At 37.0% G+C, this 27,998-nt stretch overlaps 2 protein-coding genes across 6 annotated transcripts in view; one reads left to right on the plus strand and one right to left on the minus strand.

The window, feature by feature from the left end:
* The window catches only part of snx29 (sorting nexin 29), a 176,470-nt gene that overhangs the window by 6,180 nt on the left and 142,292 nt on the right, over window positions 1-27,998 (plus strand). For all 5 annotated transcript variants that reach the window (XM_079845797.1, XM_079845798.1, XM_079845799.1 and 2 more), the window contains exons 6-13: window positions 62-132; window positions 250-504; window positions 1,859-2,219; window positions 3,431-3,555; window positions 3,765-3,858; window positions 3,944-4,026; window positions 21,621-21,684; window positions 24,822-24,950. In XM_079845797.1, coding sequence (XP_079701923.1) covers window positions 62-132; window positions 250-504; window positions 1,859-2,219; window positions 3,431-3,555; window positions 3,765-3,858; window positions 3,944-4,026; window positions 21,621-21,684; window positions 24,822-24,950 — 1,182 coding nt within the window. The remainder of the gene's footprint in view (window positions 1-61; window positions 133-249; window positions 505-1,858; window positions 2,220-3,430; window positions 3,556-3,764; window positions 3,859-3,943; window positions 4,027-21,620; window positions 21,685-24,821; window positions 24,951-27,998) is intronic.
* On the minus strand, window positions 25,408-27,873 carry LOC307143742 (uncharacterized protein; the record flags this gene model as incomplete). The annotated part of the gene is made up of 2 exons (XM_079845503.1): window positions 25,408-25,556; window positions 25,793-27,873. One exon carries the CDS (start codon window positions 27,871-27,873, stop codon window positions 26,014-26,016), a length of 1,860 nt encoding a protein of 619 aa, XP_079701629.1. The 3' UTR covers window positions 25,408-25,556; window positions 25,793-26,013.

A 27,998-nucleotide genomic window follows, 5' to 3' on the forward strand; every position in this document is an offset into this window, starting at 1 on the left:
CCTTTAAGACTTCTAACTTGTTTGAAATGATTAACTTGTCATATTTCTCCCTCATATATAGTGCCTTCTATGAAGACTGGGCTTTTGTCCTGGATGAGGAGAGAGCCAGTATGCTGCCCACTATGGCTGCAGGTGATATTAAAATGAGATATTTGCCATTTGCTTCTGGTAGTTAGTTAGCATGAAGTTATAAAGTGTAGCTGGGCATTGTTCCTTGTGCAAGTGTCAATTCAGTTTATGTGTCATCAGGGCTCAATTCCATCCTGTTTGCCATCAACATTGACAACACGGACCTAAATGGCCAGGCCCGTGGAGGGTCGTCTGTCTCCCACCTGCTTAAGGAATCCACACAGGGCATGAGCAGTTTGTGGAAAGAGTCTACTCAAGGTGTCAGCACACTTCTGCGGGAAATCGGAACTGCCACTGCGGTGGTTCCTGGTTTCATTCCTCGCTCAGATGCTCCATCAGACCCACTGCCTGTCTTGCCCCGCAGCACTTCTGCAGGTGCTTAGCAGAATTCCACATGCAAAAATTTTACTTTTAGGGGGACAATAGCTGGTCACTGGGGTTTTAACCTTAAAGAGACAACATTGTACCTTATCTATCCTCAAGGTGCATATTTGTACCATAGAGTAGTAATAAGTACCCTTAAGGCCACTATATACTCACTGTGAAGTTCTTTTCTGTATTTTGCTTGGGGGTGAAAATAAGTTTGAAATACTTTTTCAGCAGTGTATTGTTAGCGAATACAACAACACTGACCACACTGAAAATGGCGTTTAGATGAATATGTAAATATGTGCTGCAAGCTTTTCTATCAAAAACAAAAATAAACACACAAGTTAAGAAAGTATCCGATCATAGCGATGTGGATATGTTTGCACAAGCTCTGCAGTTTAGCACTCCACATAATTTCACATCTATTTATATAGCATCTTAAGCCGCGGCCACGCTAGACTTTGAGCATGTGAAACTTCTTCGGACACTGCAGCGGTCGTGATATAACATCACATCTTTTTTTTTATAAACATGAATTTAACATATAACAACTAGTAATACACTCGAAATGTAAAAAAATATAGAATCTACTCAACTTTCCTGCAAAAATACTGTTCTTTTAATTCAGCCAAGAGGTCACGCCATGACGAATCGATCTTCTACTGGTCACTCGTCTTCATGTGATGCGAATTCGCTTTGAGAAAATTTTCACATGAGCTTGCGTTTCTGGTCTGACGCATTCATATGCGTTTCAATCGAAGACAATGGAACAAAACGTGCAGTGTACACAATACATTGCTTTAAAGCAAGCAGCTTTCAGTATGAAACATGAAAAAATAGTGTCCGTGTCACTTTCAATTAGAATTACAACTGTACTATACTATAAAGCAGCTCTCCACTGTGTTAATGTTTTTACTTGCGTCTGACCTTGACAGACTGAAGGCGTAAGGAATGAAAGTCAAAACATGCCTACCTATTATGTAATTGCTACGAACCAATGGAACCAAGTGTTTAGCAGCCGGAGCGAACTTTTCCAAATGAACTTAGTTTTGGCCTGATTTTATTCAAAATTACATCAAACCAGTTATTTCGCTTAAAGTATATCAGACGTACCTTTAAGGTACGACTATGACTAGCTTTTTGGTGTAAATAAGGTACAATAAAGATGTCCCTTTATGGGTACTACCCCACTGACTTGCTGTTATACCCTTAAAGATACAATTTGTGTATTTTTTTTTCACGAGTGTGTTTTATTTCCTGTTCTTCTTCTAATAAATATTATTGTTATATTCAATTGATGATTGAGATTCAATTGCCATAGTTTTGTTACCCTCATATTACTGATTTAATTGCTTTTTAGATTCCGGTTTAAGAAAAGAGCGTAGACGTAAAAAGAAGATCACAAACATAATCTCTTTTGACGATGACTTGGATGTGGGTGCGGAAGACGAGGACGAGGCTGGTGAGGATGTTGTGAGGAGTCTCAGGAAGAGTACAGTGGGTCATGTGAGTTCTGAGGAAGCTCTGGACCGTCCGGACTCCATTTCTCCCATTCATAACGGCCTGACCGAGCCTGGGATTGTGAACTGGGCTGAAACACCCGCACAGAATGGAGTGCTGCCTGATACCAAGAGCATTGACAATGAGGAGGAGGAAGAGGAGGACATTTATGGAAAGAGCAGGCAGGAGACCCCACAAGAGGATCATGGGAGTGGGGAGCGGTAAGTTTACTTAAAGGCTGTTCCTAAAATCAGCCTCTGTACCCTTAAATAGGGCAGTATTTGAGGGGACAGCCATGTGTAATGGTGTCCAAAACCATAGTGGACATTATTGAGTGCACGCATTCGATCCCATAATGCACAGTGAGGGTCGTGCAGAATAAATTCCTGTGTCTCGCCAGAAGATGGCGCCCGCATCTGAATTATTCATCCATCCATTTTCCAAACTGCTGGTCTAATGTGGGTACAGCATAATATAATATACAGGTATAAATTATTTCTTAATTGATTATTAAATTGTTTTATTAAGGGTTATACATGATATTTATCACGAGAGAATTCAAGAAAAATATTTCTACTCCTAGTTTGCTAAAATTCAAATAATTATTATCGGCAAGCACAAACTATGCACACTTATTGTCCGAATTCGCTCACTCATTTTCATTCAATATTTCAAGTGGACTATATTATTGGAGTAATGTAGGGAATAGTGAATGAGGGTATAGGGGGCGATTTCAAACATGGCTATAGTCTTGCTTTAATTGTTGCATTAATCAGCATCAAGATGTAGCGAGACTTGAACTGAATTGACTTGAATTGATAATTAAAAATAGCTTTATTAACTTTTGGTAATAACACTTTATTTTAATGTGTCCTTGTTACACTTATCACATGTACACTACCATTCAAAAGTTTGGGCTTAGTAGGATTTTTTTTAAAGAAATTAATATTGGTCAAAAGTGACAGACATTTCTAATGTTAGTAATAGTAGTATTACAATATATAGTATTAGTATTAATATAGTATTACAAATAATTTATATTTAAAATAAATGCTGTCCTTCTGAACTTCCTATTCATTGAAGAATCCTGAATAAAAATGTATCATGGATTTCACAAAAAAATTAAGCTGCACAACTTCATATTTCAAAATATTTCTGTTTTACTACATTTTTGATCAAATAAATGCAGCTCACCAGCTTAAGAGACTTCAAAAATATGATAAAAAATAAAAACAGTAAAAACATCTTACTGACCCTAAACCTTTAAAAGGTAATGTATTTTACTATAGTAGTAAGTTGTACATAATTGCAAGCAACTAACATTTAACTCTAATCCTATTGTAAGTAAATGTTGTTAATTAATATGTAGTGCTTGTTGATTTACAAAGAAACAACAAAATAAGGTTTGACCATGACATTCTGCTCTGTATAGGATGGTTGTGGGGAGTTTATCCAGTGTTTCTACATGGAGTCCAAGGCAAATCATTACAGAGAATGACAATGACAACTCGCACATTCTCATACCTCTGGCCTCCAGCGAGCCCTACACACATCAAGGTCAGATCCACAGCCGGTCAGACACTGTGCTCATTCAGGGACATCTTTCTATGTTTTCATGTTCTTGTCCACATAGATGTGGCAGGCATACTTTGCCTTCTGATTGTTCAAACTTACGAGTTTAACTTAAATGTAGCACTATTTAATTGAGTGTGTAATGTTTGACTACAGTTCTGGCATGAAGAAATGTGCTATTTTTGTACTTTCAGCTGGTAGTTCAGTTGAGAATGTCGAATTTCATGGACAGAAGGAGAGCTCAAGCCCAACAACTGACAGTGAAAAACAAAGCCAACTCCAATTTAGGTATCTGATACAAAAGAACACTTTTTTGTAATATTTTCTTTGAAGACTGATGCTTTATTGTCTGTGTTAACTTTTGCTGTCTCAGCATGGAGCCCGATTCACCAGCGCAGATTGCTCCTGTGACCAGTGTTTTGCCGACCCCTGGCCTTCCCGAGTCCATGACCATTGGTGAGTTGACCTAAGATAAACCCTATCATTGTCCAGGGGCCTGTACCATTATGGTTACTGAACAAACTCAGGGTTACAGGATTAGATTCCAGTTGACAAAACCAAACCAATCCAATCCGGCTTTGTTGGTACCATGATGATGATCATCAGATTTCTCTGTCAACTCAGGCTTTGATCCTGAGTTCCTGGAGCACGTGAATATGAAAGTGTGACATCAGCAGTGAACAGTCAATCACATGCCTTTCAACACAGAGAACGTGTGATTCATTTCTCACAAGAGAGCCAAAACACACACACACACACACTACTGGTCAAAAGTTTTAGAACAGTAAGAACGTTTTTAAAGAAGTCTCTTCTGCTCACCAAGGCTGCATTTATGTTATTAAAAAAAAGAAAGTTAATATTGTGAAATATTATTAAAATGTAAAATAGCCGTTTTCTATTTGAATATATTTTAAAATGTAATTTATTCCTGTGATGCAAAGCTGAATTTTCAGCATCAATACTCCAGTCTTCAGTGTCACAAGATCCTTCAGAAATCATTCTAATATGCTGATTTACTGCTCAAGAAACATTTATGATTATTATCAATGTTGAAGATTTTTTTTCTTTGATGAATAGAACGTTCAAAAGAACAGTATTTATCTGAAATGGAAAGCTTTTGCAACATTGTACTACCGTTCAAAGGTTTTGAGTCGGTAAGAATTTATTGTTTTTTTTTTGTGGGGGAAATAACTTTTATAAATTAGAAATTAATACATTTATTCATCAAGGATGCATTAAATTGATCATTTACATAATGTTGCAAAAGCTTTATATTTCAGATAATTGCGGTTCTTTTGAACTTTCTATTCATTAAATAATTCTGAAAAAAATTGTACACAACTGTTTTCAACATTTATAATAATAATAAATGTTTCTTGAGCAGCAAATTGGCATATCATAATGATTTCTGACGGATCATGTGACTAAAGACTAATAATACAGAAAATTCAGCTTTGAATCACAAAAATAAATTGTATTTTAAAACATATTCGAATAGAAACATCTGTTTTAAATTGTAAAAATATTTCACAATATTACAGTTTTTGCTGTATTTTGGATCAAATAAATGCAGCCTTGGTGAGCAGAAGAGACTTCTTTAAAAACATTTTAAAAATCTTACCATTCTAAAACTTTTGGCCGGTAGTGTATGTATTTTTATATATATAATTTTTTAGTATATTTATGTATATTTTTAATGTATTTATTAATATTAATTTAAACTAAATGCTTAATAATTTATAAAAAAATAGCTTGTGTGTAATGGATTCAGGGCATATTAATTAATTATATATATATATATATATATATATATATATATATATATATATATATATATATATATGTATATATATATATATATGTATATGTATATATATATATATATGTATATATATATATATATATATATGTGTATATGTATATATATATATATGTATATATATGTATATATATGTATATATATGTATATATATGTATATATATGTATATATATGTATATATATATATATATATATATGTATATATATATATATATGTATATATATATATATATATATATGTGTATATGTATATATATATATATGTATATATATGTATATATATGTATATATATGTATATATATGTATATATATGTATATATATGTATATATATATATATATATATATATATGTATATATATGTATATATATATATGTATATATATGTATATATATATATATATATATATATATGTATATATATATATATATATGTATATATATATATATATATGTATATATATATATATATATATATATGTATATATATATATATATGTATGTATATATATATATATATGTATATATATATATATATATATATATGTATATATATATATATGTATATATATATATATGTATATATATATATATATATATATATATATATATATATATATATACACACACAGTATATATATATATATATATATCTCATATATATCTCTTCTGCTCACCAAGGCTGCATTTATTTGATCCAAAATACAGCAAAAACTGTAATATTGTGAAATATTTTTACAATTTAAAACAGATGTTTCTATTTGAATATGTTTTAAAATACAATTTATTTTTGTGATTCAAAGCTGAATTTTCTGTATTATTAGTCTTTAGTCACATGATCCGTCAGAAATCATTATGATATGCCAATTTGCTGCTCAAGAAACACTCATGTTCACACTCATTTCATAGCTTTTGCTGGCTCTGTGACTCACTTGGAAATTCTCATACTCTTATATATATATATATATATATTATATATCATTATAAATCATATACAATTATTATATTAAGTAATCATCGTTAAAGCCAGACGATATACAGTGCACAGCCTAAATGAGTACACCCCCTCTGAACAAGAACAAAAACATATACTTAATAAAACCAGAGAAATATATGTCATTAAAATCCGTAAAATAAATAAATTTGCCAATTTTGTTTAAATGAAGGATTGCAGAAATGAGTACACCCTAGATTTCATTCAACAAATGTATAATATTCTAGTTCTTAGTATGTCCTCCATAATTTTAAGTATCTGCTCTGATTGCTTCTTGGCACGGAGAGTACAAGTTCATGATAAATTGTCACATCTGTCCTGTTTAACTCCTGGATGATGACCTCCTTAAATGCCCTTATCTTTAAGGAGGAGTGTTGCTGGACTCGTCTCTACAGAATCCCCACAGGTGCTTAAGAGTATTAAGACTGGGTTAAATTCATGTCCACAGAAGGGTTTTCACCTTGGGAGAATGCATATCGTCATTGTCATGTTGAAAAAATTCCCAACAATGCAGGGAATGAGGAGAGGGTAGCATCTTCTGCTTCAAGTTTTTGCTTCAAGTTTTTTCAAGTTCAACTTCTGCAATCTGCATCTTACTCTGTGAGATAAACACTCATGTTCACACTCATTTCATAGCTTTTGCTGGCTCTGTGACTCACTTGGAAATTCTCATACTCTTTGCCTAGCAAAAAAATATAAAAATCACTCGTCATCACTAAATGAAAGCTTACAACGAATGCCTGATTATTTCAGTGGCCTTGTCACAAGTTCATTGTTTTTTAATTTCTGTTACTTTTGCTATGATTTGGTAATCCTCTTGTACCACTGTCTTCTTTTGTGCTAAGAAATAAGTCTCCTGACAGTTCTCTCCCAAGTGGTTCAATTGTTGTCAGCATTAAGTCTGAGAATGATTCAGTGGGCTATATAACACTTTAATGGTCAAGAAATGACTTCTCTTTAAATGTTCTGTTTCAACATACTTACCTGTTGATCAAAAATTGCCTTAAACTTACATCAGAATTTTTTTTTTAGTTTTAATTAGTAACTTTCAGGAGGGTGTACTCATTTTTGCAACACAGCATTTTATTATTTTGATAAGAAAATCGTATTTTCCTGAATAGTTTTAACATGCTTCTTTGGTAATTGGTCAAGCAGACTTCCTGGAACATTATATCTCTAAAGAACTCTAACATTCTAAGTAAAGAGTAATTGCTGAATTTGTTATGTTTCAGAGGGGGTGTACTCATTTATGCTGTGCACTGTATATATTTTTTATCATACAGTGACCTTTATTTCGGAGCAAGAGAAAATGGGGGAGTGACTTTATTGCATCAGACATTTCATTTTGCTCAAAGCTGATTGGTTCAAATTCAGTTTGAGATCTCTATCCAGAACATAACCTGCTCCGGAGCTTAAGTTACTATGACGATGAACACAGCTAAAAGCCAAGCCACTTTCATGGTACCTAAAACCTAGGATTGGCACAATCTAAACTGAAACTTACCTGGTTAGCCAGCAAAACTGGCTTCATGGTACAGGCCCCAGATATCTCTTTTTTTTAAGGTTACAACTTCACTCGAACATTGTTTATACAAATTTAAAGGGGTAGTTCACCCAAAAATAATTTTCAGTTTTTACTTATTTATTTATCTCATTCCAAACCTCTACGCTGTTTAATAATTTTAAACTGTAGTCCGTAAGTTTGGCCTCTTTGTCGCTATCTCTGTTTGAAACCTTTGTTAGGGGACAACAGTCTAGTGCTGCGTTCCAGTTCGTTTTTATTATGCCCTTCACTCGTTAACTTCCCACCGTCTCGATCACTCGGATGTGCGTCATTGCTTACGTTGCATGAGTGCCCACTACTGGGGGAACCTTTGCAATGGACTGAACTGGAATGTCCTAAGCCCTTGATCACTTGGAATCCACTATGGAGTTGATTTATTATTATTTTTTTTCTTTACGAAATTGTTTAATGCAGCATTCTTTATGTATATAGGTGTATTTGGGTTGTTTTAAATATTTTTAAAAATAATACAAATATCATAGAGTTGTTTGTGGTGGGGTAAATTAAACGCGATATGCGGTGACGTCACAACCGTTTTGCATTGTGGTATATGAAGCTGTCTGAAGTGTACATATGAAGTAGACTCGCTCCCTCGGTCAAAATCGAGGGAGCATGGGTCTGTCCATATAAACTTCCCTTGTCCACTTCTTGAAGTGGAACGCACTTCAAAATGGCAGCGGGGATTCCCCCGAGGGGAAGTGCTTAGGGAAGTTTGCAAATGCGTGTCTAAAACTGGAGTGGAACGCAGCATAGGACCCAAGACCAGTTTTGAAAAATGAAGACCAAGAGTCAGGAGTGCAATTAATTAAAGAAAAATTTACTGAAGAATAGTTTGCAGTTTCATCAGCAGAAGCCAGCTTCAACTCTCACAAGGAGTTCGTAGGCCGCGCTCTCCCTCTACCTTTTTTCGTACATACAATTTCTCAACAGTTATACTCTTTTCAAGGTCTAGCTACGTCATTACTGCAGGTTGAATGATTCTGATTGGCTAAGAGAAAATACACTCACCTAAAGGATTGTTAGGAACACCTGCTCAATTTCTCATTAATGCAATTATCTAATCAACCAATCACATGGCAGTTGCTTCAATGCATTTAGGGGTGTGGTCCTGGTCAAGACAATCTCCTGAACTCCAAACTGAATGTCAGAATGGGAAAGAAAGGTGATTTAAGCAATTTTGAGCATGGCATGGTTGATGGTGCCAGACGGGCCTGTCTGAGTATTTCACAATCTGCTCAATTACTGGGATTTTCACGCACAACCATTTCTAGGGATTACAAAGAATGGTGTGAAAGGGAAAAACATCCAGTATGCGGCAGTCCTGTGGGCGAAAATGCCTTGTTGATGCTAGAGGTCAGAGGAGAATGGGCCGACTGATTCAAGCTGATAGAAGAGCAACTTTGACTGAAATAACCACTCGTTACAACCGAGGTATGCAGCAAAGCATTTGTGAAGCCACAACACGCACAACCTTGAGGCGGATGGGCTACAACAGCAGAAGACCCCACCGGGTACCACTCATCTCCACTACAACTAGGAAAAAGAGGCTACAATTTGCACGAGCTCACCAAAATTGGACAGTTGAAGACTGGAAAAATGTTACCTGGTCTGATGAGTCTCGATTTTTGATGAGACCTTCAGATGGTAGAGTCAGAATTTGGCGTAAACAGAATGAGAACATGGATCCATCATGCCTTGTTACCACTGTGCAGGCTGGTGGTGGTGGTGGTGTAATGGTGTGGGGGATGTTTTCTTTGCACACTTTAGGCCCCTTAGTGCCAATTGGGCATCGTTTAAATGCCACGGCCTACCTGAGCATTGTTTCTGACCATGTCCATCCCTTTATGACCACCATGTACCATCCTCTGATGGCTACTTCCAGCAGGATAATGCACCATGTAACAAAGCTCCAATCATTTCAAATTGGTTTCTTGAACATGACAATGAGTTCACTGTACTAAAATGTCCTCCGCAGTCACCAGATCTCAACCCAATAGAGCATATTTGGGATGTGGTGGAACGGGAGCTTCGTGCCCTGGATGTGCATCCCACAAATCTCCATCAACTGCAAGATGCTATCCTATCAATATGGGCCAACATTTCTAAAGAATGCTTTCAGCACCTTGTTGAATCAATGCCACGTAGAATAAAGGCAGGCGAAAGGGGGTCAAACACAGTATTAGTATGGTGTTCCAAATAATCCTTTAGGTGAGTGTAGATAGTCATAGTAAATTTCTACACATTGTCGGTTAATCAGATGCACGTCTCCATAGATCCCTTGTTGATGCTTTCACCCTGAAATTATGCATGTAGTGACCTTCCAGGACTGGAGCAGGCGTCAGTTTACCCAGAAAACAAGTCCACCCCTCTCCTAGGATGCCCGTAATCCACCTCCAATACTGATCTGTAACACAGAATACTGGCGCACATACACAGTTTCTCCAAGGTTGAAGTTGGTGGAGCGTCAATTGAAAACAACATAGTTCTCAAAAAAAACAGATATCATGTTCTTCTCCTCAGAGAAAAGTACAGGCAATAGTACAGGCTACTAATCTTTGTTATTTAGTGTTGCAGTAAAAGGAAATAATATAAAATATAATATAAAATAAATATAAATATAAATAAAATCATTCAATTCAAAAGGAATGAAACCAAACATTCAAACTGGAAGAAATCATTTTATATGTAGGAGGATAGATATTGATTAAGGCTTATATATATATATATATATATAGCCTTGGTGAGCATAAGCAACTTCTTTAAAAAGCATTAATAAAAATATTACTGACCCCATCATTTTGAATGGTAGTCGAATGGTGTTGTGTACCAAGTCCTATGTCTTCTGAAGCCATACAACTACTTTGTTACCTGTGGTCACTATGAACGTTGTTGTTGTATGAATGGATGAAGCTGGATGAAGTTTCTTTCAAAATTATCTTTTTGTTTTTCTACAACATGGAACGACATGGTCAATAAATAATGATTTAATTATTACTTTAAATCTCTGTAATGACAGAACATTAATTGCGTGAACTGTTCCTTTAACTATACTTTTTGCATATTTGAGCTTCATCTAAAGCATCTAGGCCTTTGAGGATTTGTGCTGTGGACAGATGGCATCATTGAGGTAATTTGCCTTGACTACAGCCCTGTTGTCTAGTGGTTTGGTGCAGATGTGAGACCGTTTTAATCATTGTTTTTAATATTCGCCATATGACTTTGCCTTTGAAAGCACGCCTTTGAAACTGTAAATTATGATGGTAATCTTATACTTTAGCCTCTTTGTGCTGTTGAGACACGCTATACTTGTAGGCACAGACATTATTCTGCACTTAGATGGGATTTCTATTCTTTTGGTTCATCCCCTGCATATTTCCTCTTTCCAGATGAGGGCAATGTTGGTTCAGTGTGAAACACTCTCACAGTATTCCTCTTTCGCTCTCTCTCTCTCTCTGTCTTTTGTCTGGACAAAACACAACTTTGAGATGGGGCTGGAGGTGACTGATCCAGTTACACTTCAGCTTTCAAAAATAAAAAGGAGAAAAGATGAAAGCAAGAAAATATTCCATGCAGAGTGCCATCTGCTTGTGCTTTCAGACAGAAGTAAAATTCAATTTCAGATCAAACATGGCTTTCGCAATTTGCCTTAATAACCTATTAACTGCTGTTTGATTATGGAAACATCGAACATTACATTCAAGGCTTGAAAATGCTGCTTTCTCCTTGGTTTTGTTTTTTTATCAGCTATATGCTAGACAGCCTTTTGACCTGGATCATCTTATTTATGTGCCTTTTTTGGTTATTTAGTGCTACAAAAAGGGGTTTTGTTAACATCTTATTTTGCTTATATGCTAAAACAACTATAAGACATTCTTAAAAGGAAACTTCATTTAAAAATGAAAACTGTCATTTACTCACGTTCATTTCTTACAAACCTGTATGATTTTCTTTTTTCTGTGAAAAACAAAAGACGATGTTTTGAGAAATGTCGTTTTTTTGTTCATTCAATAGATGTCAATGGTAACCAAAACTGTTTGACCGTTTCACCGTTTCTCAAAATATCACACATAGGCTATGGTCAACAGAAGGCAAGGCAAGGCAAAGCATTTTATTTCCAAATAACATTTAAAACAGCTACAGCTCACCAAGGTGCTGTACAATCTACCAAAGGAGAGAATATAATATAATAAAATACATAAAACTGACAAAAAGACACAAACTAATAAGATTACATTGATTCAAAAGCAAGAGAAAAAAGATTCCGATTTAAAACTTTCAACATTTGAAGATAGCCTAATGGGGACCGGCAGATTATTCCAAAGCCGTGGGGCAGCAACAGAAAAGGCACAATCTCCTTTTAATTTCAAATGTGACCGCGGCACGGTCAGCATCAGCCTGTTGAAAGACCTTAAGGGCCTAGAGTATTTCTGGTGGAGAAGCAAATCTGATATTGTGGAGCCTGGCCGTTTAACCCCTTATACACATACAGGGAGTGCAGAATTATTAGGCACGTTGATTTTCTGATCATATTTTTTTTCCAGGCACATTTGACCAATTCCAAACCACAGTAATCCTAATAGCTACTATTGATTTAGTATTTAATAATGTATAAGTGATATATAATTGTTCATGAAGGCTGGAAATGAAAATCACCGGAAATCACCGGAAAAATCAAAACGGACTTCAGGATGGACTAAAATGAACTCCCAAAACGTACTGCCAGATTCTGGAAACAGTGGCAGTACGTTTTTTCTTCAAACAGTGGTACTAGAGGATGTGGTGCTGGTCCTTCAAGAGTCACTCTCAACCTATCTGTCCATAAAGCCTATAAAAAAACCGTCTTCATGTATTTTACAACACTTCAGCTTGTGATTCTTATCTAGTGGGGGTCATTTTTTAGGATTCTTTACCTAACTGAAGTCTCTGAGATCCTGACACCTTGCACTTCTGGAGACTCCAGGTAGGTTGCAGCTTTGGAAAATGGTGGCGCTGGAGACTAAAGGGTTCCTGATGGTTTCACCCTTAATTCTTCACCTTAATTCTTAATTCTTTTGCGGTTAATAGGTGTCTTTTCTTCACCACCTGTTTTTTTCAGATCCTGCTGAGCCAACGAGCATTTCACTGTCCAATGGTCATGCCTTAACTGCAATGTCTAGTATTGCATTAGTATTGCATCCTTCTCATGGGCATTTAATACTTTTTGACTTTTCAGTCTGAGTTAAATCTCTTTTTTGGCTCAATTTATCTGTAAAAGAAAACATGCCTAATAATTCTGCACACCTGAATATAAGGTGATTTTCATTTCCAGCCTTCATGAACAATTATATATCACTTATACATTATTAAATACTAAATCAATAGTAGTTATTAGGATTACTGTGGTTTGGAATTGGTCAAATGTCCCTGGAAAAAAAATATGATCAGAAAATCAACGTGCCTAATAATTCTGCACTCCCTGTATAATAAAACCTTAAATGTAATACGGTATTCAACCGGCCGCCAGTGAAGTGAAGCTAAAACAGGCGAAATGTGTTCCCTCTTTCTTGTCCCAGTAAGAAGTCTGACAGCAGCGTTTTGTACCAATTGCAGCCGGGATAACGAAGACTTAGTCACAACAAGGTATAATGAGTTACAGTAATCAAGCCTGGAGGAAATAAAAGCATGAATAATTGTCTCCAAATCTTTTGCTGATAAAAAAAGCTTTCAATTTTGCAATTGATCTCAGATGATAAAAGCTACTCTTCACTACTGGATTGATTTGTTTGTCAAATTTAAGGCCGTTATCGAAAATCACTCCCAAATTTTTTCCATGACCATGAGAATTCATCAGAAGAAAGTCATACAGGTTTGGTTTAAAACGACACAAGTAAATGTGAATTTACTCACATGTAAATTCAGAATTTGACAGAATTTTTTTTTTTTGGGGTGAACTATAAGTTGATTTGCTAAAACATGTTTGACGACATTGGCAACATTGTCTTAATTGTTTGCAATATCTGTTTTTTCCAACCAATGGCAACAACAGTACTGATCGTGAAAAAATCGTGTTGTATTTTGCATTCGCTGATGCTAATGGTGCAGAAATTATGAACTTAACCTTTTTTCAGGACTTTGGGCTTAAAACTAAGGGTGTAATGATAGTATAATTTCCTGATATATTGCGATGCAAAAATGTGACAATGCAAATTGTGGATGTGAAAAATGATCAGGAAAAATCATGATTTTACAGTTTCACAATATATGGTATTAAACAGTCAATTATTATTATCACCAGTTAAAACCATTTGTTTTTTTTATACAAATTTCAATCATCAAGAACATGTCTAGTCAATTAAATTTAATAATTATGGATTAGATTAACACCTTAATAATTTATTCGAATTTTAAGAGTAATAGAGTTCTATGAAATGTATTTTATTCAGATAAAAAAAAAAGATTTAATACTGGGTGTATGTGGTAGCACTTTACAATAAGGTTGCGTTAGTTAACATTAGAACAACGCTTCTGTTCAGCATTAGTTAATATTTGTCAACGTTAGTTAATAAAAATACAGCTGGTCATGGTTTGTTCATGTTAGTTCACAGTGCATTAAAGGGTTACTTCAGTGATTTAGCATTAAGCTTTGTATCAGTAGAAACCCGGTATTATATTCGAATGATCGTACTTTTCCCCCTCATATCCCCCTGGGACGAGAGAATTATGCATTTTATTTCTGGAAAAATTCCTCCTTTTTGGCCAGAGGCTAGAGACTACTACAGCCAGTAGAAGAGCTAATTCCGCATGTTTTTAACCCGCCCATAGGGGTGGGACCTCACTCTCAGAATGTAAATCCGCACGGCCGCTGCCGCCCGGATCGGGCATTAATAACGGAGTGGTTTGGAGCAAAGTGAGTGTTTCAACTTTTCAATTAATTCCTATTAAAGTTAAGCTTCCATATACGATCTGAAAACGCGCCAGACTGGATACGCGCTGTGAATGACTGCCGCGCTTACCTCAGCTCTGCTCAGCTCTTCTCTCGTGATGAATGAAATCTGACTCCTGCTGCGTCTGTGCCATGACTTTCGTTCGGCTTACTCACACTTTATTGAAAAGACACGTTCAGTTTTTAATTGTAGTGTCTATTCTCTAACTGAACGAAATGATTTTATTACTATGAAAATCAAAACCACAGTGGGGACGGTGTCATGGTGGGCAAGTGATAACCAGTAGCCGTGGCTTTGGGAGTGGCCTTGTAGGGCAGCGAAGCAAGTGCATTCTGGGTGTTGCTGTCTTTCATCCACATGAGACAAAAATAAATTTTCTGTCTTTTCTCAGTCTAGAAGGCACCAAATTAAAAAATTATTTCACATTTCTACTACATGAATGACATACACATTCATCTTCCTAGCGCTGAAGTACCCCTTTAACTAATGTTAACAATACTTTAATAATGCATTAGAAAATATTGAAATTAAATAAGATAGATAAATGCTTTATAAATGCAGTTCATTATTAGTTCATGTTAACTAATGTAGTTAACTAATGTTAGCTAATGAACCTTATTGTAAAGTGTTACCCATATGTGTATACATGGATATAGAGAAAAGTTGCTCCGGCTACTTTGACGCATGTATGGTGTTGGAGTGGCATAAGTTAGTTGTCACAACGAGCGAGAAAGTTTGACATGGAGAACACGAAATCTCGAAACTCCAGGACATCACTCATTTAAAAAAAAAATGCCGAACATAGGAGTGTCTGCTGACAAAAACAAAACGCGACAGCAACCGCTAGAGGGCCAAAAGTTACATAGTGTACCTTTTTAACTTTGTTGGCTTAGTTTAAGGTGTCATGAGAGTATCGTGTTGTAAGATCAGTATAGTGTATCGAACCAATATATGACATGAGTGTATCGTTACACCCCTACTTGTAACACAAATCTTCAGGTTCAATCCCAAGTAGGGGTGACCCCAATGTGCTTTTTGAGCAGACTCTTAATCTCAGGTTACTCCAGAGGGAATCTCCATGCCCATAATACACCGTAAATAGCCTTTGATGAAAAGCCTATGTGCTAAATGTGAACCAATGCCAGGTGTCTCAGACTGCTGTCTGTGAACCTTGCTTTCTGGGAAGAAAGTCAAAGCTTTGCCTCCTGTACTTGCTTCTGCCTGCTTCCTTTCTGGATTACAAACATACTTGGACCGCCTCACCCTGGTGTGCTTCTCCTCCTCCAGATGAGGGGCTATGGGACAGGGAGTGGGCTTATCCGCAAGAAATTTCCTCCAGATCCCTCTCCAGCAAACACGCACTTCTTCACGGTCCTGTGTAGCATAACTGTGACAAGCACGTAGTGCAATGCACATTTACAATCCTTTGTGTGGGTGAAAACAGCCATTTGTTCTGTTAAATATAGTGCTGCTGTGTATATAATTTGTGTACTGTAATTTATGTGAAACAGTCCAGTATGCACATAGGACTAGGCAGCCAATTCAAACAGTCCTTATTAGAAAACACTTACCTGACTCTCTGGAATGCTCACTTCTGATTGGTTAGTCGTGACATTGAGTGGAAGGGCTAGGTCATACATAGAATATTAGCGATATTATCACAATATTTTGCTGACGTTTTAGGGAATATTGTGAATTTCGTGATAATGTTAAAAGTTTAGCTTATATAGACATTAAGCCAATTTCACTCCCCTTGAAAAGCAGCTGATAGGTTGCTGTTTTTAAATGCTCCCGTTATTATTTTTGAAAAGCAGCTGATAGGTTGCTGTTTTTAAATGCTCCCGTTATTATTTTTATGAACATTCTGTGAAGAGCGGCAAAGATTTATAAGCATAGTATGAGCATAGTAGCCAATCATGTCTGTTGAGCGCATTAACGTAATGATGAATCAGACGTGTTTGTTCTTCAGAATCCTGCTCAAAACGTGAGTTTTTGTTTAATGTGACCTCATAGAATGAGTGCTCATGAATCCTTTCATTACAACCAACAAAGTGTAAAGCTGATGTAAATGTGAGATATGCAGTGTAGACTGTTTTTTTGTTTATAAGGGCAGCAACATTGCGGAACTCAGTGCGCTTTGCAAGTAATTGACAGCTTAGGTGATTATAGAGGGAGCATTCTTTGCTCACTTTTGGTATATAACAATTTGAAGAAAAGTTTTGTTTTTAATGCTGCTAACTACATGCTGAAAAGTTTTGGGAGTGACAGACGAATTTAAATGCAGAACTGAATCTTAAAGTGCAGTGATTGACAGTGAAAACCATAGCAATGGAAAAGACAAAAAATATTTGTTCTTTGTTCTTCATTTTATTACTAACTTTTCACTTGACCTTTTTAATGTTTATTTGACTGAAAATTATTTGAAGGATACATACTATTATTAGCATATATAATGAACTAGTTACATTTTATATTTTTTATTTTGAAATGGTAAAATAGTTCCAAAAGTTTTTTCTATGGTACAGAAATAGGTACAGAGAACCGTGAAATTTTACTTGCATTGGTACCGACCAGGGCTTGACATTAAATGTTTTGCTCCCCAGTCACTGTGGCTAGTGTTTTTCCAAAGTTACTAGCCACTCTGTTTTCTCTGGCCACAATGTTGATATCGATACCATAGGGAACAACTGCCATATAGATATTTTTAATATTATCTCATAAATTGGCAGCTAGTATATTAGGCTGCTGTCACTTTAAGACCTGACACACCGATCCATTATACTGTTACACATGACTTTTCTTTCTCAACTCTGTTTACATTTACTTAAAACATAACTGACTGTAATACTCGCTAGGCATGCAAGATATTCACAAAAATGGGATATTGCGATATCGATAATGAATATTGCGATATCGATATTAATTTCAATATTTTTAAACCTATGTAAAATTACAAAAGTTACGGAAAACGCATCAAAATAGATTCATAACAAATAAAACAAGTTCTTACAACACAAGGTTTATTTCAACTGACAGTCATTAGACTGGTACAACATGAATAAATAATAATCATGTCTGGTTGTACAGTAGGGATGCAACAATACAGTTAGTCCACGGTTCAATACAGACCTCGGTTTTTAACCACGTTTTTGGTTCGGTTCGGTTCTGATGGCTTGTCACATTAGTTTTTCGCTATTCTATTCTTAGCCGACAGGAACAGAAAGAGTTATTATTATTTTTATTATAAATATTTTTTTTTTATTGCAATACTCTTTTTTTATTTTACTTAAAAGACTTGGAAAAACCTTACTTAAAAAAACCTTGTACACATTCCTAGTGTATAGTATAATATAAAATAAATATATATAAAGATTTACAGTGGCAGCTCAGAGCAGTACAGCATGAAAGTGTATGAATAAATGTAAAATTAAAGAGAGTTCACTCAAAAATGAAAATTCTGTCATCAATTACTGGCGCTCAAGTTGTTTTAAACCTGAATAAAGTTCTTTCTTCTGTTGGACATAAAATATATTTTGAAGAATGTTGGAAACCAACAGTTGCTGGTCCCCATTGTAGGAAATAATAATATGGATGTCAATGGCTACCATCAACTGTCTGGTATTCAACTGTCTGTGTTCAACAGAAGAAATTAATACAGGTTTGAACAACATTAGAGTGAGTAAATAATGACATTATTTTAGAGGTGAACTGTCCCTTTAAGGACAAGCGGCAGCAGCGTGGTCACTAGGCTGCGCTGCTGTCAATGTAAACCTCTACACATCTAATATACAGACACACGCAATTTTACTTTCACTTTAGACATAACTGACTGTGTTTATGTTAACCTTGTGTGTATTTGACAGTATTAGCGCAATAAGACTACTTAGTCAAGTAATCACGTGTTTGAAAGGTTTTTATTGCGCGCGCTCAGCGCATGTTAAAGGTCCTGTTCTTCGTGATCCCATTTTTCAAACTTTAGTTAGTGTGTAATGTTGCTGTTAGAGCATAAATAATACCTGTAAAATTATAAAGCTCAAAGTTCAATGCCAGGCGAGATATTTTATTTAATAGAAGTTCCCTTTCAAAGCCTACAGTGAACAGCCGGTTTGGACTACATCCCTGTATATACTGCTTTAATGACGTCAGTAGAACAGTTTGTTGACAAACCTCCGCCCACAAGAATACGCAAAAAAGGGGGCGTGGTCTTGTTGCTCTCCCACGTGGAGAAGAGGAAGTGTTGCGTTCGTAGCAGTCTATGGTTCGTAGAGTGTGTTTGTCGCCTTGTTGCTCTCCCACTTGGAGAAGAGGAAGTGTTGCGTTCGTAGCAGTCTATGGTTCGTAGAGTGTGTTTGTCGCCATGTCGTTGAGACGCTGTTATTTTCATCCCGGAGTCAAATCACCTTTGTGGCTCAAATTGATACGGTAAAATAGACATGTTTACAATAACATTGAGCGCATGCATCTCCCCGTCATGGTAAGAGGCGTGACCTTTCCGGGCAACGTGCGCTAAGCTGCTGTCGAATCACAACACGGGAACCGCTGGCACAATCAGAACTCGTTACGTATTTCTAAAGGAGTGACTTTTTAATTATCGCGAAACTTACGATATAATATCGGGCAAAGTGATATCGCGATAAAGATATTGAATCGATATATCGTGCACCCCTAATACTCGCCAAGACCGGCATTTTGACATTATTTTGCATGTACTGTTTAAGTGTAATAAGGCAGCGAAAATTAACTTAAGATGGCTTTATGTGCGCACACTTTGTCTGTAAGCACAAAATCTGCCGGAATGAAATTATGCGCAGTCCCACGCCAAAATTCAAGCCCTGTAACACCATCCATATTCGTCCGGATCAAATGAAACGAGTGAGTGAGGTGAGGCGGGTTTGTGTATCCAACCCGCTGTTGGAGAGATGAGAAAGCGAGATGTATCTATTCTTCAGAAAAATTAGTATTGAAAGCATTTCATTATCAAAATCTATATTTTTGACAACACTACAATGCATGTAGTTTATTATTTCAGATGCATTTTTAAAAGACTACAATTGAAACATGTATATATTATATACAATTCAAGTCCATTGCTGAAATCCACCAGCAGGTTGGTGGGAGTTAATGTCAAGTCCTGGTACTGACTACTGAAATTTTGGTGTTGTGACAACACTACATGTGACCCAAGTTGAACGTAATGCTAATGTTCAGTGATAAAGAAACTCTTCATTTAATAACGTTCTGTGACTCCAACATACAATTTCACTATAGAGCAGGGTCCCTTATTCCCCTCTTGAGATCATTTTGTAACAGTTTTGACTTATTAATTTACATATTACTTTAATTGTGAGTAAATTGTATGATTTTATGGATATTGATTATTTTGGAGTTTGTCTTGGTTCAAGTTTTATTACTGAATTGATGTTTTTTTGCCTTTTGGGTTTGTTTGTTCCTCAAGGCTCGCTATATTTCGTTTGTTAATTTTCAAGAGTTGCTTTTTGCCTCAGGATTGATTCTTTCATTTTAGTTTTTCATTTGGTTTAATAGTTTGCATGCCTTCCCCTTATGTGTTTTTCACATTATCACTTGGCCAGCTTTATTACAGAAAACAAAACTCACAGAAAAATTTTGTCCTTTTCTTGTAACCATTTTCTGGAAAAAGTTTACTGAAACGGTTTCTGATTACGCCTATGGCTGCCAAATGGATCTCTGGTGGTCTGATAAGCTTTTTCTCATAGAGAGACCGTAATTGAGCTATACCGCTGTTCAAAGATACCAATGTTGTTGCTTCTAAAAAGAGAAAAAGAATAATAATAAAAAAAAAACAAAGACATCTTTGACTTTCTTTTGCTGAGAGTACTTTAAGCTTGTTAAATGTGAATCAGGCTAGCCAGGTTTATATAGATGGCTCCGTGCAAGCCTGCGGTTCCTCTGAGATTCATTAAATGATAATGGACTGATAGGAATGTTCAGACTTTGTCTTTTGGAGCCGTGTTGTTGGGGTTATCTAGGTTACCCTGTGCCAGGTTATCCAGCTTTTGAGAGTGCAATGGCAACAAAGACTCTCTTAAAAAGTCTCTCTCTCTCTCTCTCTCTCTCTCTCTCCTCTCTCTCTCTCTCTCTCTCTCTCTCTCTCTCTCTCTCTCTCTCTCTCTCTCTCTCTCTCTCTCTCTCTCTCTCTCTCTCTCTCTCTCTCTCTCTCTCTCTCTATCTCTCTCTATCTCTCTCTCTCTCTCTCTCTCTCTCTCTCTCTCTCTCTGTCCCTCTGTCCCTTTCACTCGCCATGGAAGTCTGGATTTAGACTATACCGGGTGCTGCAGTTTTTTTCATGGTGTTTTGAAGTACTGTAATAATGCTTTCCAGTCAGAGTTTTATGTTTCACTTGGATTATTCAAAGACTAATGTGTTTTGAGACTAAATCTGCAGAGGCTCCCCTTACGGCTGTGTTATAAATGCCTTACCCTTTCACGTCACCTTCATTTTAAAGAAATTAATGTCGGGCTGGTATTTTAAGGCTCACATAGTTCTCTTTATTAGTTCTGTGGTGCTATACAAATGAAAATGTCAGTCGTATAAAACAGTAACCCTTATTGAAAGAATGAAGACAGGTGTGGGACATTAAATCCCACTGAGATATTGAGTCTTATTGTTCAGAAGTCCTGTTTTTTTTCTGAGCTGGGTGAGGACAAAAGCCATTGTTCATTTTGAGTAGGTTGTGATACCTTTATAACATTGTTTTTTTTCCTTTCTTAGCTGAACTGCGGCAAGCCATTGTGGCCATGATGAACAGGAAAGATGAACTCACTGAGCAGAACACGTAAGAATTTCTTTACCTTCTTCGCTGATTGCACCTTTTGCTCGTTAATGAAACACGAATGGATTTGTGTGGAAATCTGTTATTAAAACTATTCTTTTGGGTGGGAATGGCTCTAATAATTTTCAGAAATGTTTTTCTTTAAAATTATGATTTTGGCCTGTTGCACCTTGATGTTGACTTTCTTAACTGTATCCAAATTAAAATTATACTATATTTTTTATATAATCTATAGAATTGACATATCGGTTACACTTTACAATAAGGTTTCATTTGTTAACATTAGTTAACTACATGAACTAATGATAAACAGTACTTATACAGCATTTATTAATCTTAATTTCTACATTAACACATTATTCAAATCAAAATCAAAAGTTGTATTTGTTGATATTAGTTAATGCACTGTGAACTAACATGAACAAACAATGAATAATTGTATTTTATTAACTAACATCATTGTTACTCAAGTGTTACTCCTATGGCAATTTAAGTTTGTTTGATTTTTATAATTAGTTGATTGATTTTAATAGTTTGTTATAGTAATAGTATGTTATGTGTATTGTAAAGTAATAATCAAATACAATACTGTTAAAATTGGGTCAATAAATTAATATTTATTTAAAGAGCCCCTATTATGGATTTTCATGTACCTTTCATGTAAAGTGTAGCATAGTTCTAAGTGAATGAAAACATCCTGCAAAGTTTTAAATCTTAAAGTGCACCGTATATAAAGTTATTGTCTCTCAAAAGAAAGAGTCGACTCTGTTTTTTAAACGAATCGCAAGCCGTTTCGTTGTGACGTCAAGACGAAACATTAGTATATTGCCCATCCACTTATTGCGTGCGCAGACACCAGGGAAAACTTGAAATATCTCAAACACTGCAGCGGATACAGGATAGCATAATGTCGAGAAGACGCTGTGCTCTACAGTGTGTTTATTGTGTAAGTATCTGGCTAACCAGCTAACTCACGTTATTACTGTCATTACTGTAAAGACTACTATAAATCAGCTGTGGGCTGCAGTATTGCCTAAAACTGTGTCTATTAATCCAGATTGTCTGTCATTCTTACTACTTTGAGTAAAGATAAAGGATGGAGCAAACTTTAATGTTAACTTGCATCAGTCATTCACGTTAGTGCTTGGCTAACGTATGCGCAATTATTGATACAGTTCCAACATGTGCACCGCAATAAATGTGTGTACACACACACACACACACACACACCTAGCATCACTGAGAAACGTCCTGCTCAAGGTTCGGGTTGAATAACTGGTTCTTCCATTGTTTCATCATCAGAATTGTGCTGGGATTGATGTAAAATCAACGTCATCATTACTGTCTTTACAGTGTGTAAGGTAAGGTCAGTTATGGTAATGGGCGTTTAGAAACCGCTGTACCCGGTAGACCAATCACAATGGACCATCTGACCAGAGCAGAGTAGGTTCACGGAAAGGAGGGATTTAGAGAGACGAATTCATCCATTGAGTCGTTTGAGAATCATTGAACACTGTGGTGATGTGAAATGTATATTATGAGAAAATGAAAGTGTTTTTTGACCTTTGATGCATGTAAACCTTTTGTTGGAGATCTCCAACTTAGGAATTAGGAAACTTTAGCATAATAGGGGCACTTTAAGCAAGGATGGATTGAATTGATCAAAAATTATGACTGAAATATTTTTTAACATAATACAATCTTTATTATTTTAAAACACTTACTGTTCTTTTGAACATTCTATTCATCAAAGACTACATCAATCCTGAAAAAAATGCATCACAAAATGCATGCAACATTAAGCAGCACAACTGTTTTCTTGTAATAATAATTTGTAATAATGTATAAATCATAATAATAGTTTTCTTTCAGAAACATTATCGACCCCAAATATTTGAACGGGATTCATCCAGCATTGGTTTCAGCAGTGCTTCCCAACCGGGGTGCCTGCCTTCTGACGAGAGCAGGGGTGCCGTGTAAAAGTTCTTCAAATAAATTTTTTTTTTTCTTCAAATTTTTCCATTCATTCTCTCTTTGTAAACTTTGTTCAATGCATGCTGCCGGATGTTCGAATATGACCAGTCATTTTCGCCGTCATCACCCGGGTGTAGTGCCAGAAGACGCGAATGAGAGGTCGCACGCTCTGTGTGAAAATTTGTCTCTGTGTACTCATCCTAAAGCGCGCACACGTCTCACAATGCGCCAATATTGAGTTCTCTTTCAAGTCTTGCTTTTGAACGGACAAACTCACACAAAAAGTATGTCAAAATGTCCATCTTGATGAGTATTCTAGCAGACATTGTCTGTATATGCCTTAAGTAAACTTTATACAGTCAAAAAAACGACGCATATCCGTGCATTAGGTCTTAAAGGGGCAGTAGCCTTGGAATTGAATAGCTTTTGTAAGTTTAATAGGATTAATCTTTAATTTATACACTCAAATATGCATTGTTATTTTACATTTGATCAATTTCTGTACCTGAAAACTAATGTTAGACGTACCTGAAAAACCTGAAAAGCATAGTTTATTTTATTAATATCTTTGCTCAATAGTATTTATTTGTGCTGCTGCTTGTATTTAAATTATTTGTTCTTATTTTTTGCTTTCTTTTTATTTGACAGTAGTCCTTTTTTCCCTGAACATAGCAAATACATAACCGTACCGAAACCGTGAACCTAAAACCGTGATACAGACCGAACCAAGAGCAATCTTTACCGTTACACCCCTAGCGTAACGTATGCGAGGGGGTGCCACAAAATGGAGAACATTTTCAAAGGGTGCCATGACTGAAAAAAGGTTGGGAAACACTGAGTTACAGTATTGCAAAAATTGAAAACTGCATATAAAATAAATAGAAAATAACTCACTGACATTATAAACTAAATATATATTATTGAGATTGGTGAGATTTAAGTGTCCTCCACTCACTGACCCTTTGTTAAAAAAATTATTTAAGTTTCAGAGAGTATCAGGCCTTATTTTGTAACCAATTTGTGAAAAGTGCCATGATGCGCATAGTCAATAATGTGCAGCTGGGTAATTATCCTGTGCACTGGTAGTCATTAAAGACAGCTAAGGAAAAGTGGGTCAGATGTGTGTGTGTGTGTGTGTCTTAATGATGTTAAACTCTTTGGCACAGGTCTCTGCGCAGTCTCCTGGATGGAGAGATGGAGCACTCTGCTGGGCTCAGGCAGGAGGTGGACAGCTTGAAGAAGAGACTGGCTGAGCTAGAGGAGAGACATGCAGCCAAAGTCCAAGCTCTCATGAGGTAATTTCACTAGAGACTAGGGCTGTAACGATTTGACCAAAAATAAAAACCTTGATTAATTGAACATTTGACCTCGATTATGATGAATGAACGATTATTTGGCTTTTTTTTTTTTTTTTTGCCCTCATAAGGTTTTTGAGTAAGTTCACTGATAAGATTTGTACTGTAAATATTTTCTACTATTAAAGGTGGAATTTTTTTTTCTAATGAAAAAGTGCATTGTGATTTTAAAATACTTGAAAGAAACGGTTCACTTTCAGCAGTTATTGTCTATGGAGCAGATTTCTGTTTGTTGTACATCAGATACAGATAAATTAACACTGTAGGCCTACATTACATTTATTTGAATGCATTATTGAGAGAGTGATTGTGTGTGTGAATTACTCTTACTGTCTCTATTCATTATGAAGCTGTGGTTTGTACTTCAAAGGTATTAAAATGTATGTGTAATGGGGCTCTACTGGTTATGAAAATTAGTCACCAATATGGGGTGTCTAGTCAGGACACGGAAGGCAGGGATATTCATTGAAGGGTTTAATATATATCATTTGAAATACAGATGCACAGGCACTATTCTCTTTGGTGCTTTACAGTGTAAGTATGGTTCTAAAGGAAAGGAATAAACATAGATATTAACTATCATAAGCACAATTGAAGCTAATAACTCTCCTTAGCTACTTAAATAAACAGTGCTAAACATGTCCTGAAATGTAAACTACAATAAGAATAGCATACAAGCTACACATACAGTACAACAGAGATAAAGGCTGTCACTGACTGTAAACTCAACCATAAATTACTTATATTAACTTATCTATATATGTGATATAATTATAACTTACTTGTGGTCACTGACGCACACGAACACAACCTGAAGCTTAACTTATAAAGTGAAACTAAACTGACGGCCGTTCTCTGCAAGCCAGGACATGTCGCAACATGTCGGAAAGGGGGCGTGGTCTGGGCGAACACTCGCTGTACATGCTCCGTACCGATTCACATCACTTGAGCCTTTTGCACAGCCGCCCCATAATTCACGATGTGAATTATCTTCTAGAAAGGCTCAACTATCCACCGGAACTGTTGTCGAGGCATCATCCGGGATGGCCGGCAGCTCAATGAGCTTGGCCACTGGTCTGGTGTAGGTCCTCTTGTCCACCTGCACCTCAGCAGTCCTAACTTTACCATCAACACTCCTAATGGTCTTGGTGACCCGTCCCACGGGCCACAACGCACGAGGTAACCTTTGGTCAATTACCATCACCACTGTACCAACAGTGAGGTTCTCTGTATCCTTTACCCATTTCTGCCTTGACTGCAAGAAAGGTAAGTAGTTCCGTATGAAATGGGTCCAAAACTGGTCAGCTAACACCTGACTGTGCCGCCATCTTCTCCGACTGAGAATCTCAGACTCAGGGTACACCACTTGAGGAAGTGAAGAGTCGGGCCGCCCCATGAGGAGGTAGTTAGGGGTTACGGGATCCGCATCGGCTACATCTGTTGACACATAGCCCAGTGGCTTGGAGTTGAGGATTCCCTCTACCTCAATCAGAACTGTCTGCAAGACTTCTTCGGTCACTGTCTGTGCTCCAAGAGTAACGTAGAGTGCAGCCTTAATGGATCTGACTTCCCGCTCCCAGGCTCCACCAAAGTGAGGTGCATTTGGTGGGTTGAACTGGAAACGGATCTGGTGCTTAGACAACTTGGTCTGCAGCTCTTTGCACATGACCTCAAAACTTGCTTTGAGCTCACGCTCCCCTCCACGGAAGTTGGTCCCACAGTCAGAGAGAAGCTCGAAGGGAGTTCCCCGTCTAGCTATGAACCTTCTGAGTGACATAAGGAACGAGTCGGTATCCATGTTGGGCAGCACATCCAAGTGAATGCACCTGGTGGTCATACACTTAAAAACTATTCCCCATCTCTTTTCGGTACTCCGACCTCGCTTGACCTGGAACGGGCCAAAGCAATCTACTCCTGTTGAATAAAATGGAGGCTTCAGGAGGCGGAGGCGACAAGGGGGCAGATCTGCCATCTTGGGAATAACAGGCTTTGCTCTCCATTTCTGGCACTCCGGGCAGGATCTCTGATGACGACGCACAGCTTCGCGGCCTTGGAGGATCCAAAACTTGCGTCTGAGCTCTGCAAAGACCCTCTCAGATCCAGAATGGAGTAACTTGTTGTCATACTGTCGTATGATAAGTTTGGTAATATGGTGCTTAGGTTCTAGCACAATTGGGTGTACAACATCTTCTTCCAGACTGGTAGAACGGCGCAATCTACCACCTACTCGTATAAGGCCCCTAGAGATGTCGTACTCTGGAGCAAGTGACAAGAGCCGACTGCTGGATGGAAGTGCTTTCCCTGTTTTTAAGCACTTGACTTCGTCTGGAAAGCTATCATACTGTGCTCTCTGAAGGATTCGGAGTTCTGCTTCTGCATAGTCATCTGCACTGAGGGCGCTTGACTGGGAGGCCGCCCCATGCAGTGACCTAATCGTTGCTTCAAGGAGATCTTCAAAGGTAGAGTGGTCTTCAGCGGCTGGGATCTCTGAAGCAGTAATGACTGACATAATGCCACAGAACGCAGACCTCTTAACTTCTGTCTCATCTTGAACCTCCACGAAAGAAGTTGTGGCTGGCCAACTCTCACGTGGTAACCGAAGGAAGGCAGGACCTTGGCTGAATTGGTTCGGCTTGGCTAGGTTGGAGAGTGTCATCCCTCTGGTGATAGCGTCGGCAGGGTTATTCTGTGTGTCCACATACCTCCATGATCGGTGATCCGTCAGCTCCTGAATCTCAGATACCCGAGTCCCTACAAACACCTTGTATCTGCAGGACTCTGACTGTATCCAGGTAAGTACTGTGGTGGAGTCAGACCACAACACTGTGTCTCTCAACTGAAGGGTGAGCTCTCTCTGGATCATCTGGGCAAGCTGAGCTCCGGTAAGGGCAGCACAGAGCTCAAGGCGTGGTATTGACTGCTGTTTCTTCGGTGCCACTCTTGAGCGTGCCAGCACAAAGGCTACTTGGACTTGGCCATGAGGATCCT

This window comes from Gobio gobio, assembly GCF_949357685.1.
Source record: "Gobio gobio genome assembly, chromosome: 20".
NCBI classification, from domain to species: Eukaryota; Metazoa; Chordata; class Actinopteri; order Cypriniformes; family Gobionidae; genus Gobio; species Gobio gobio.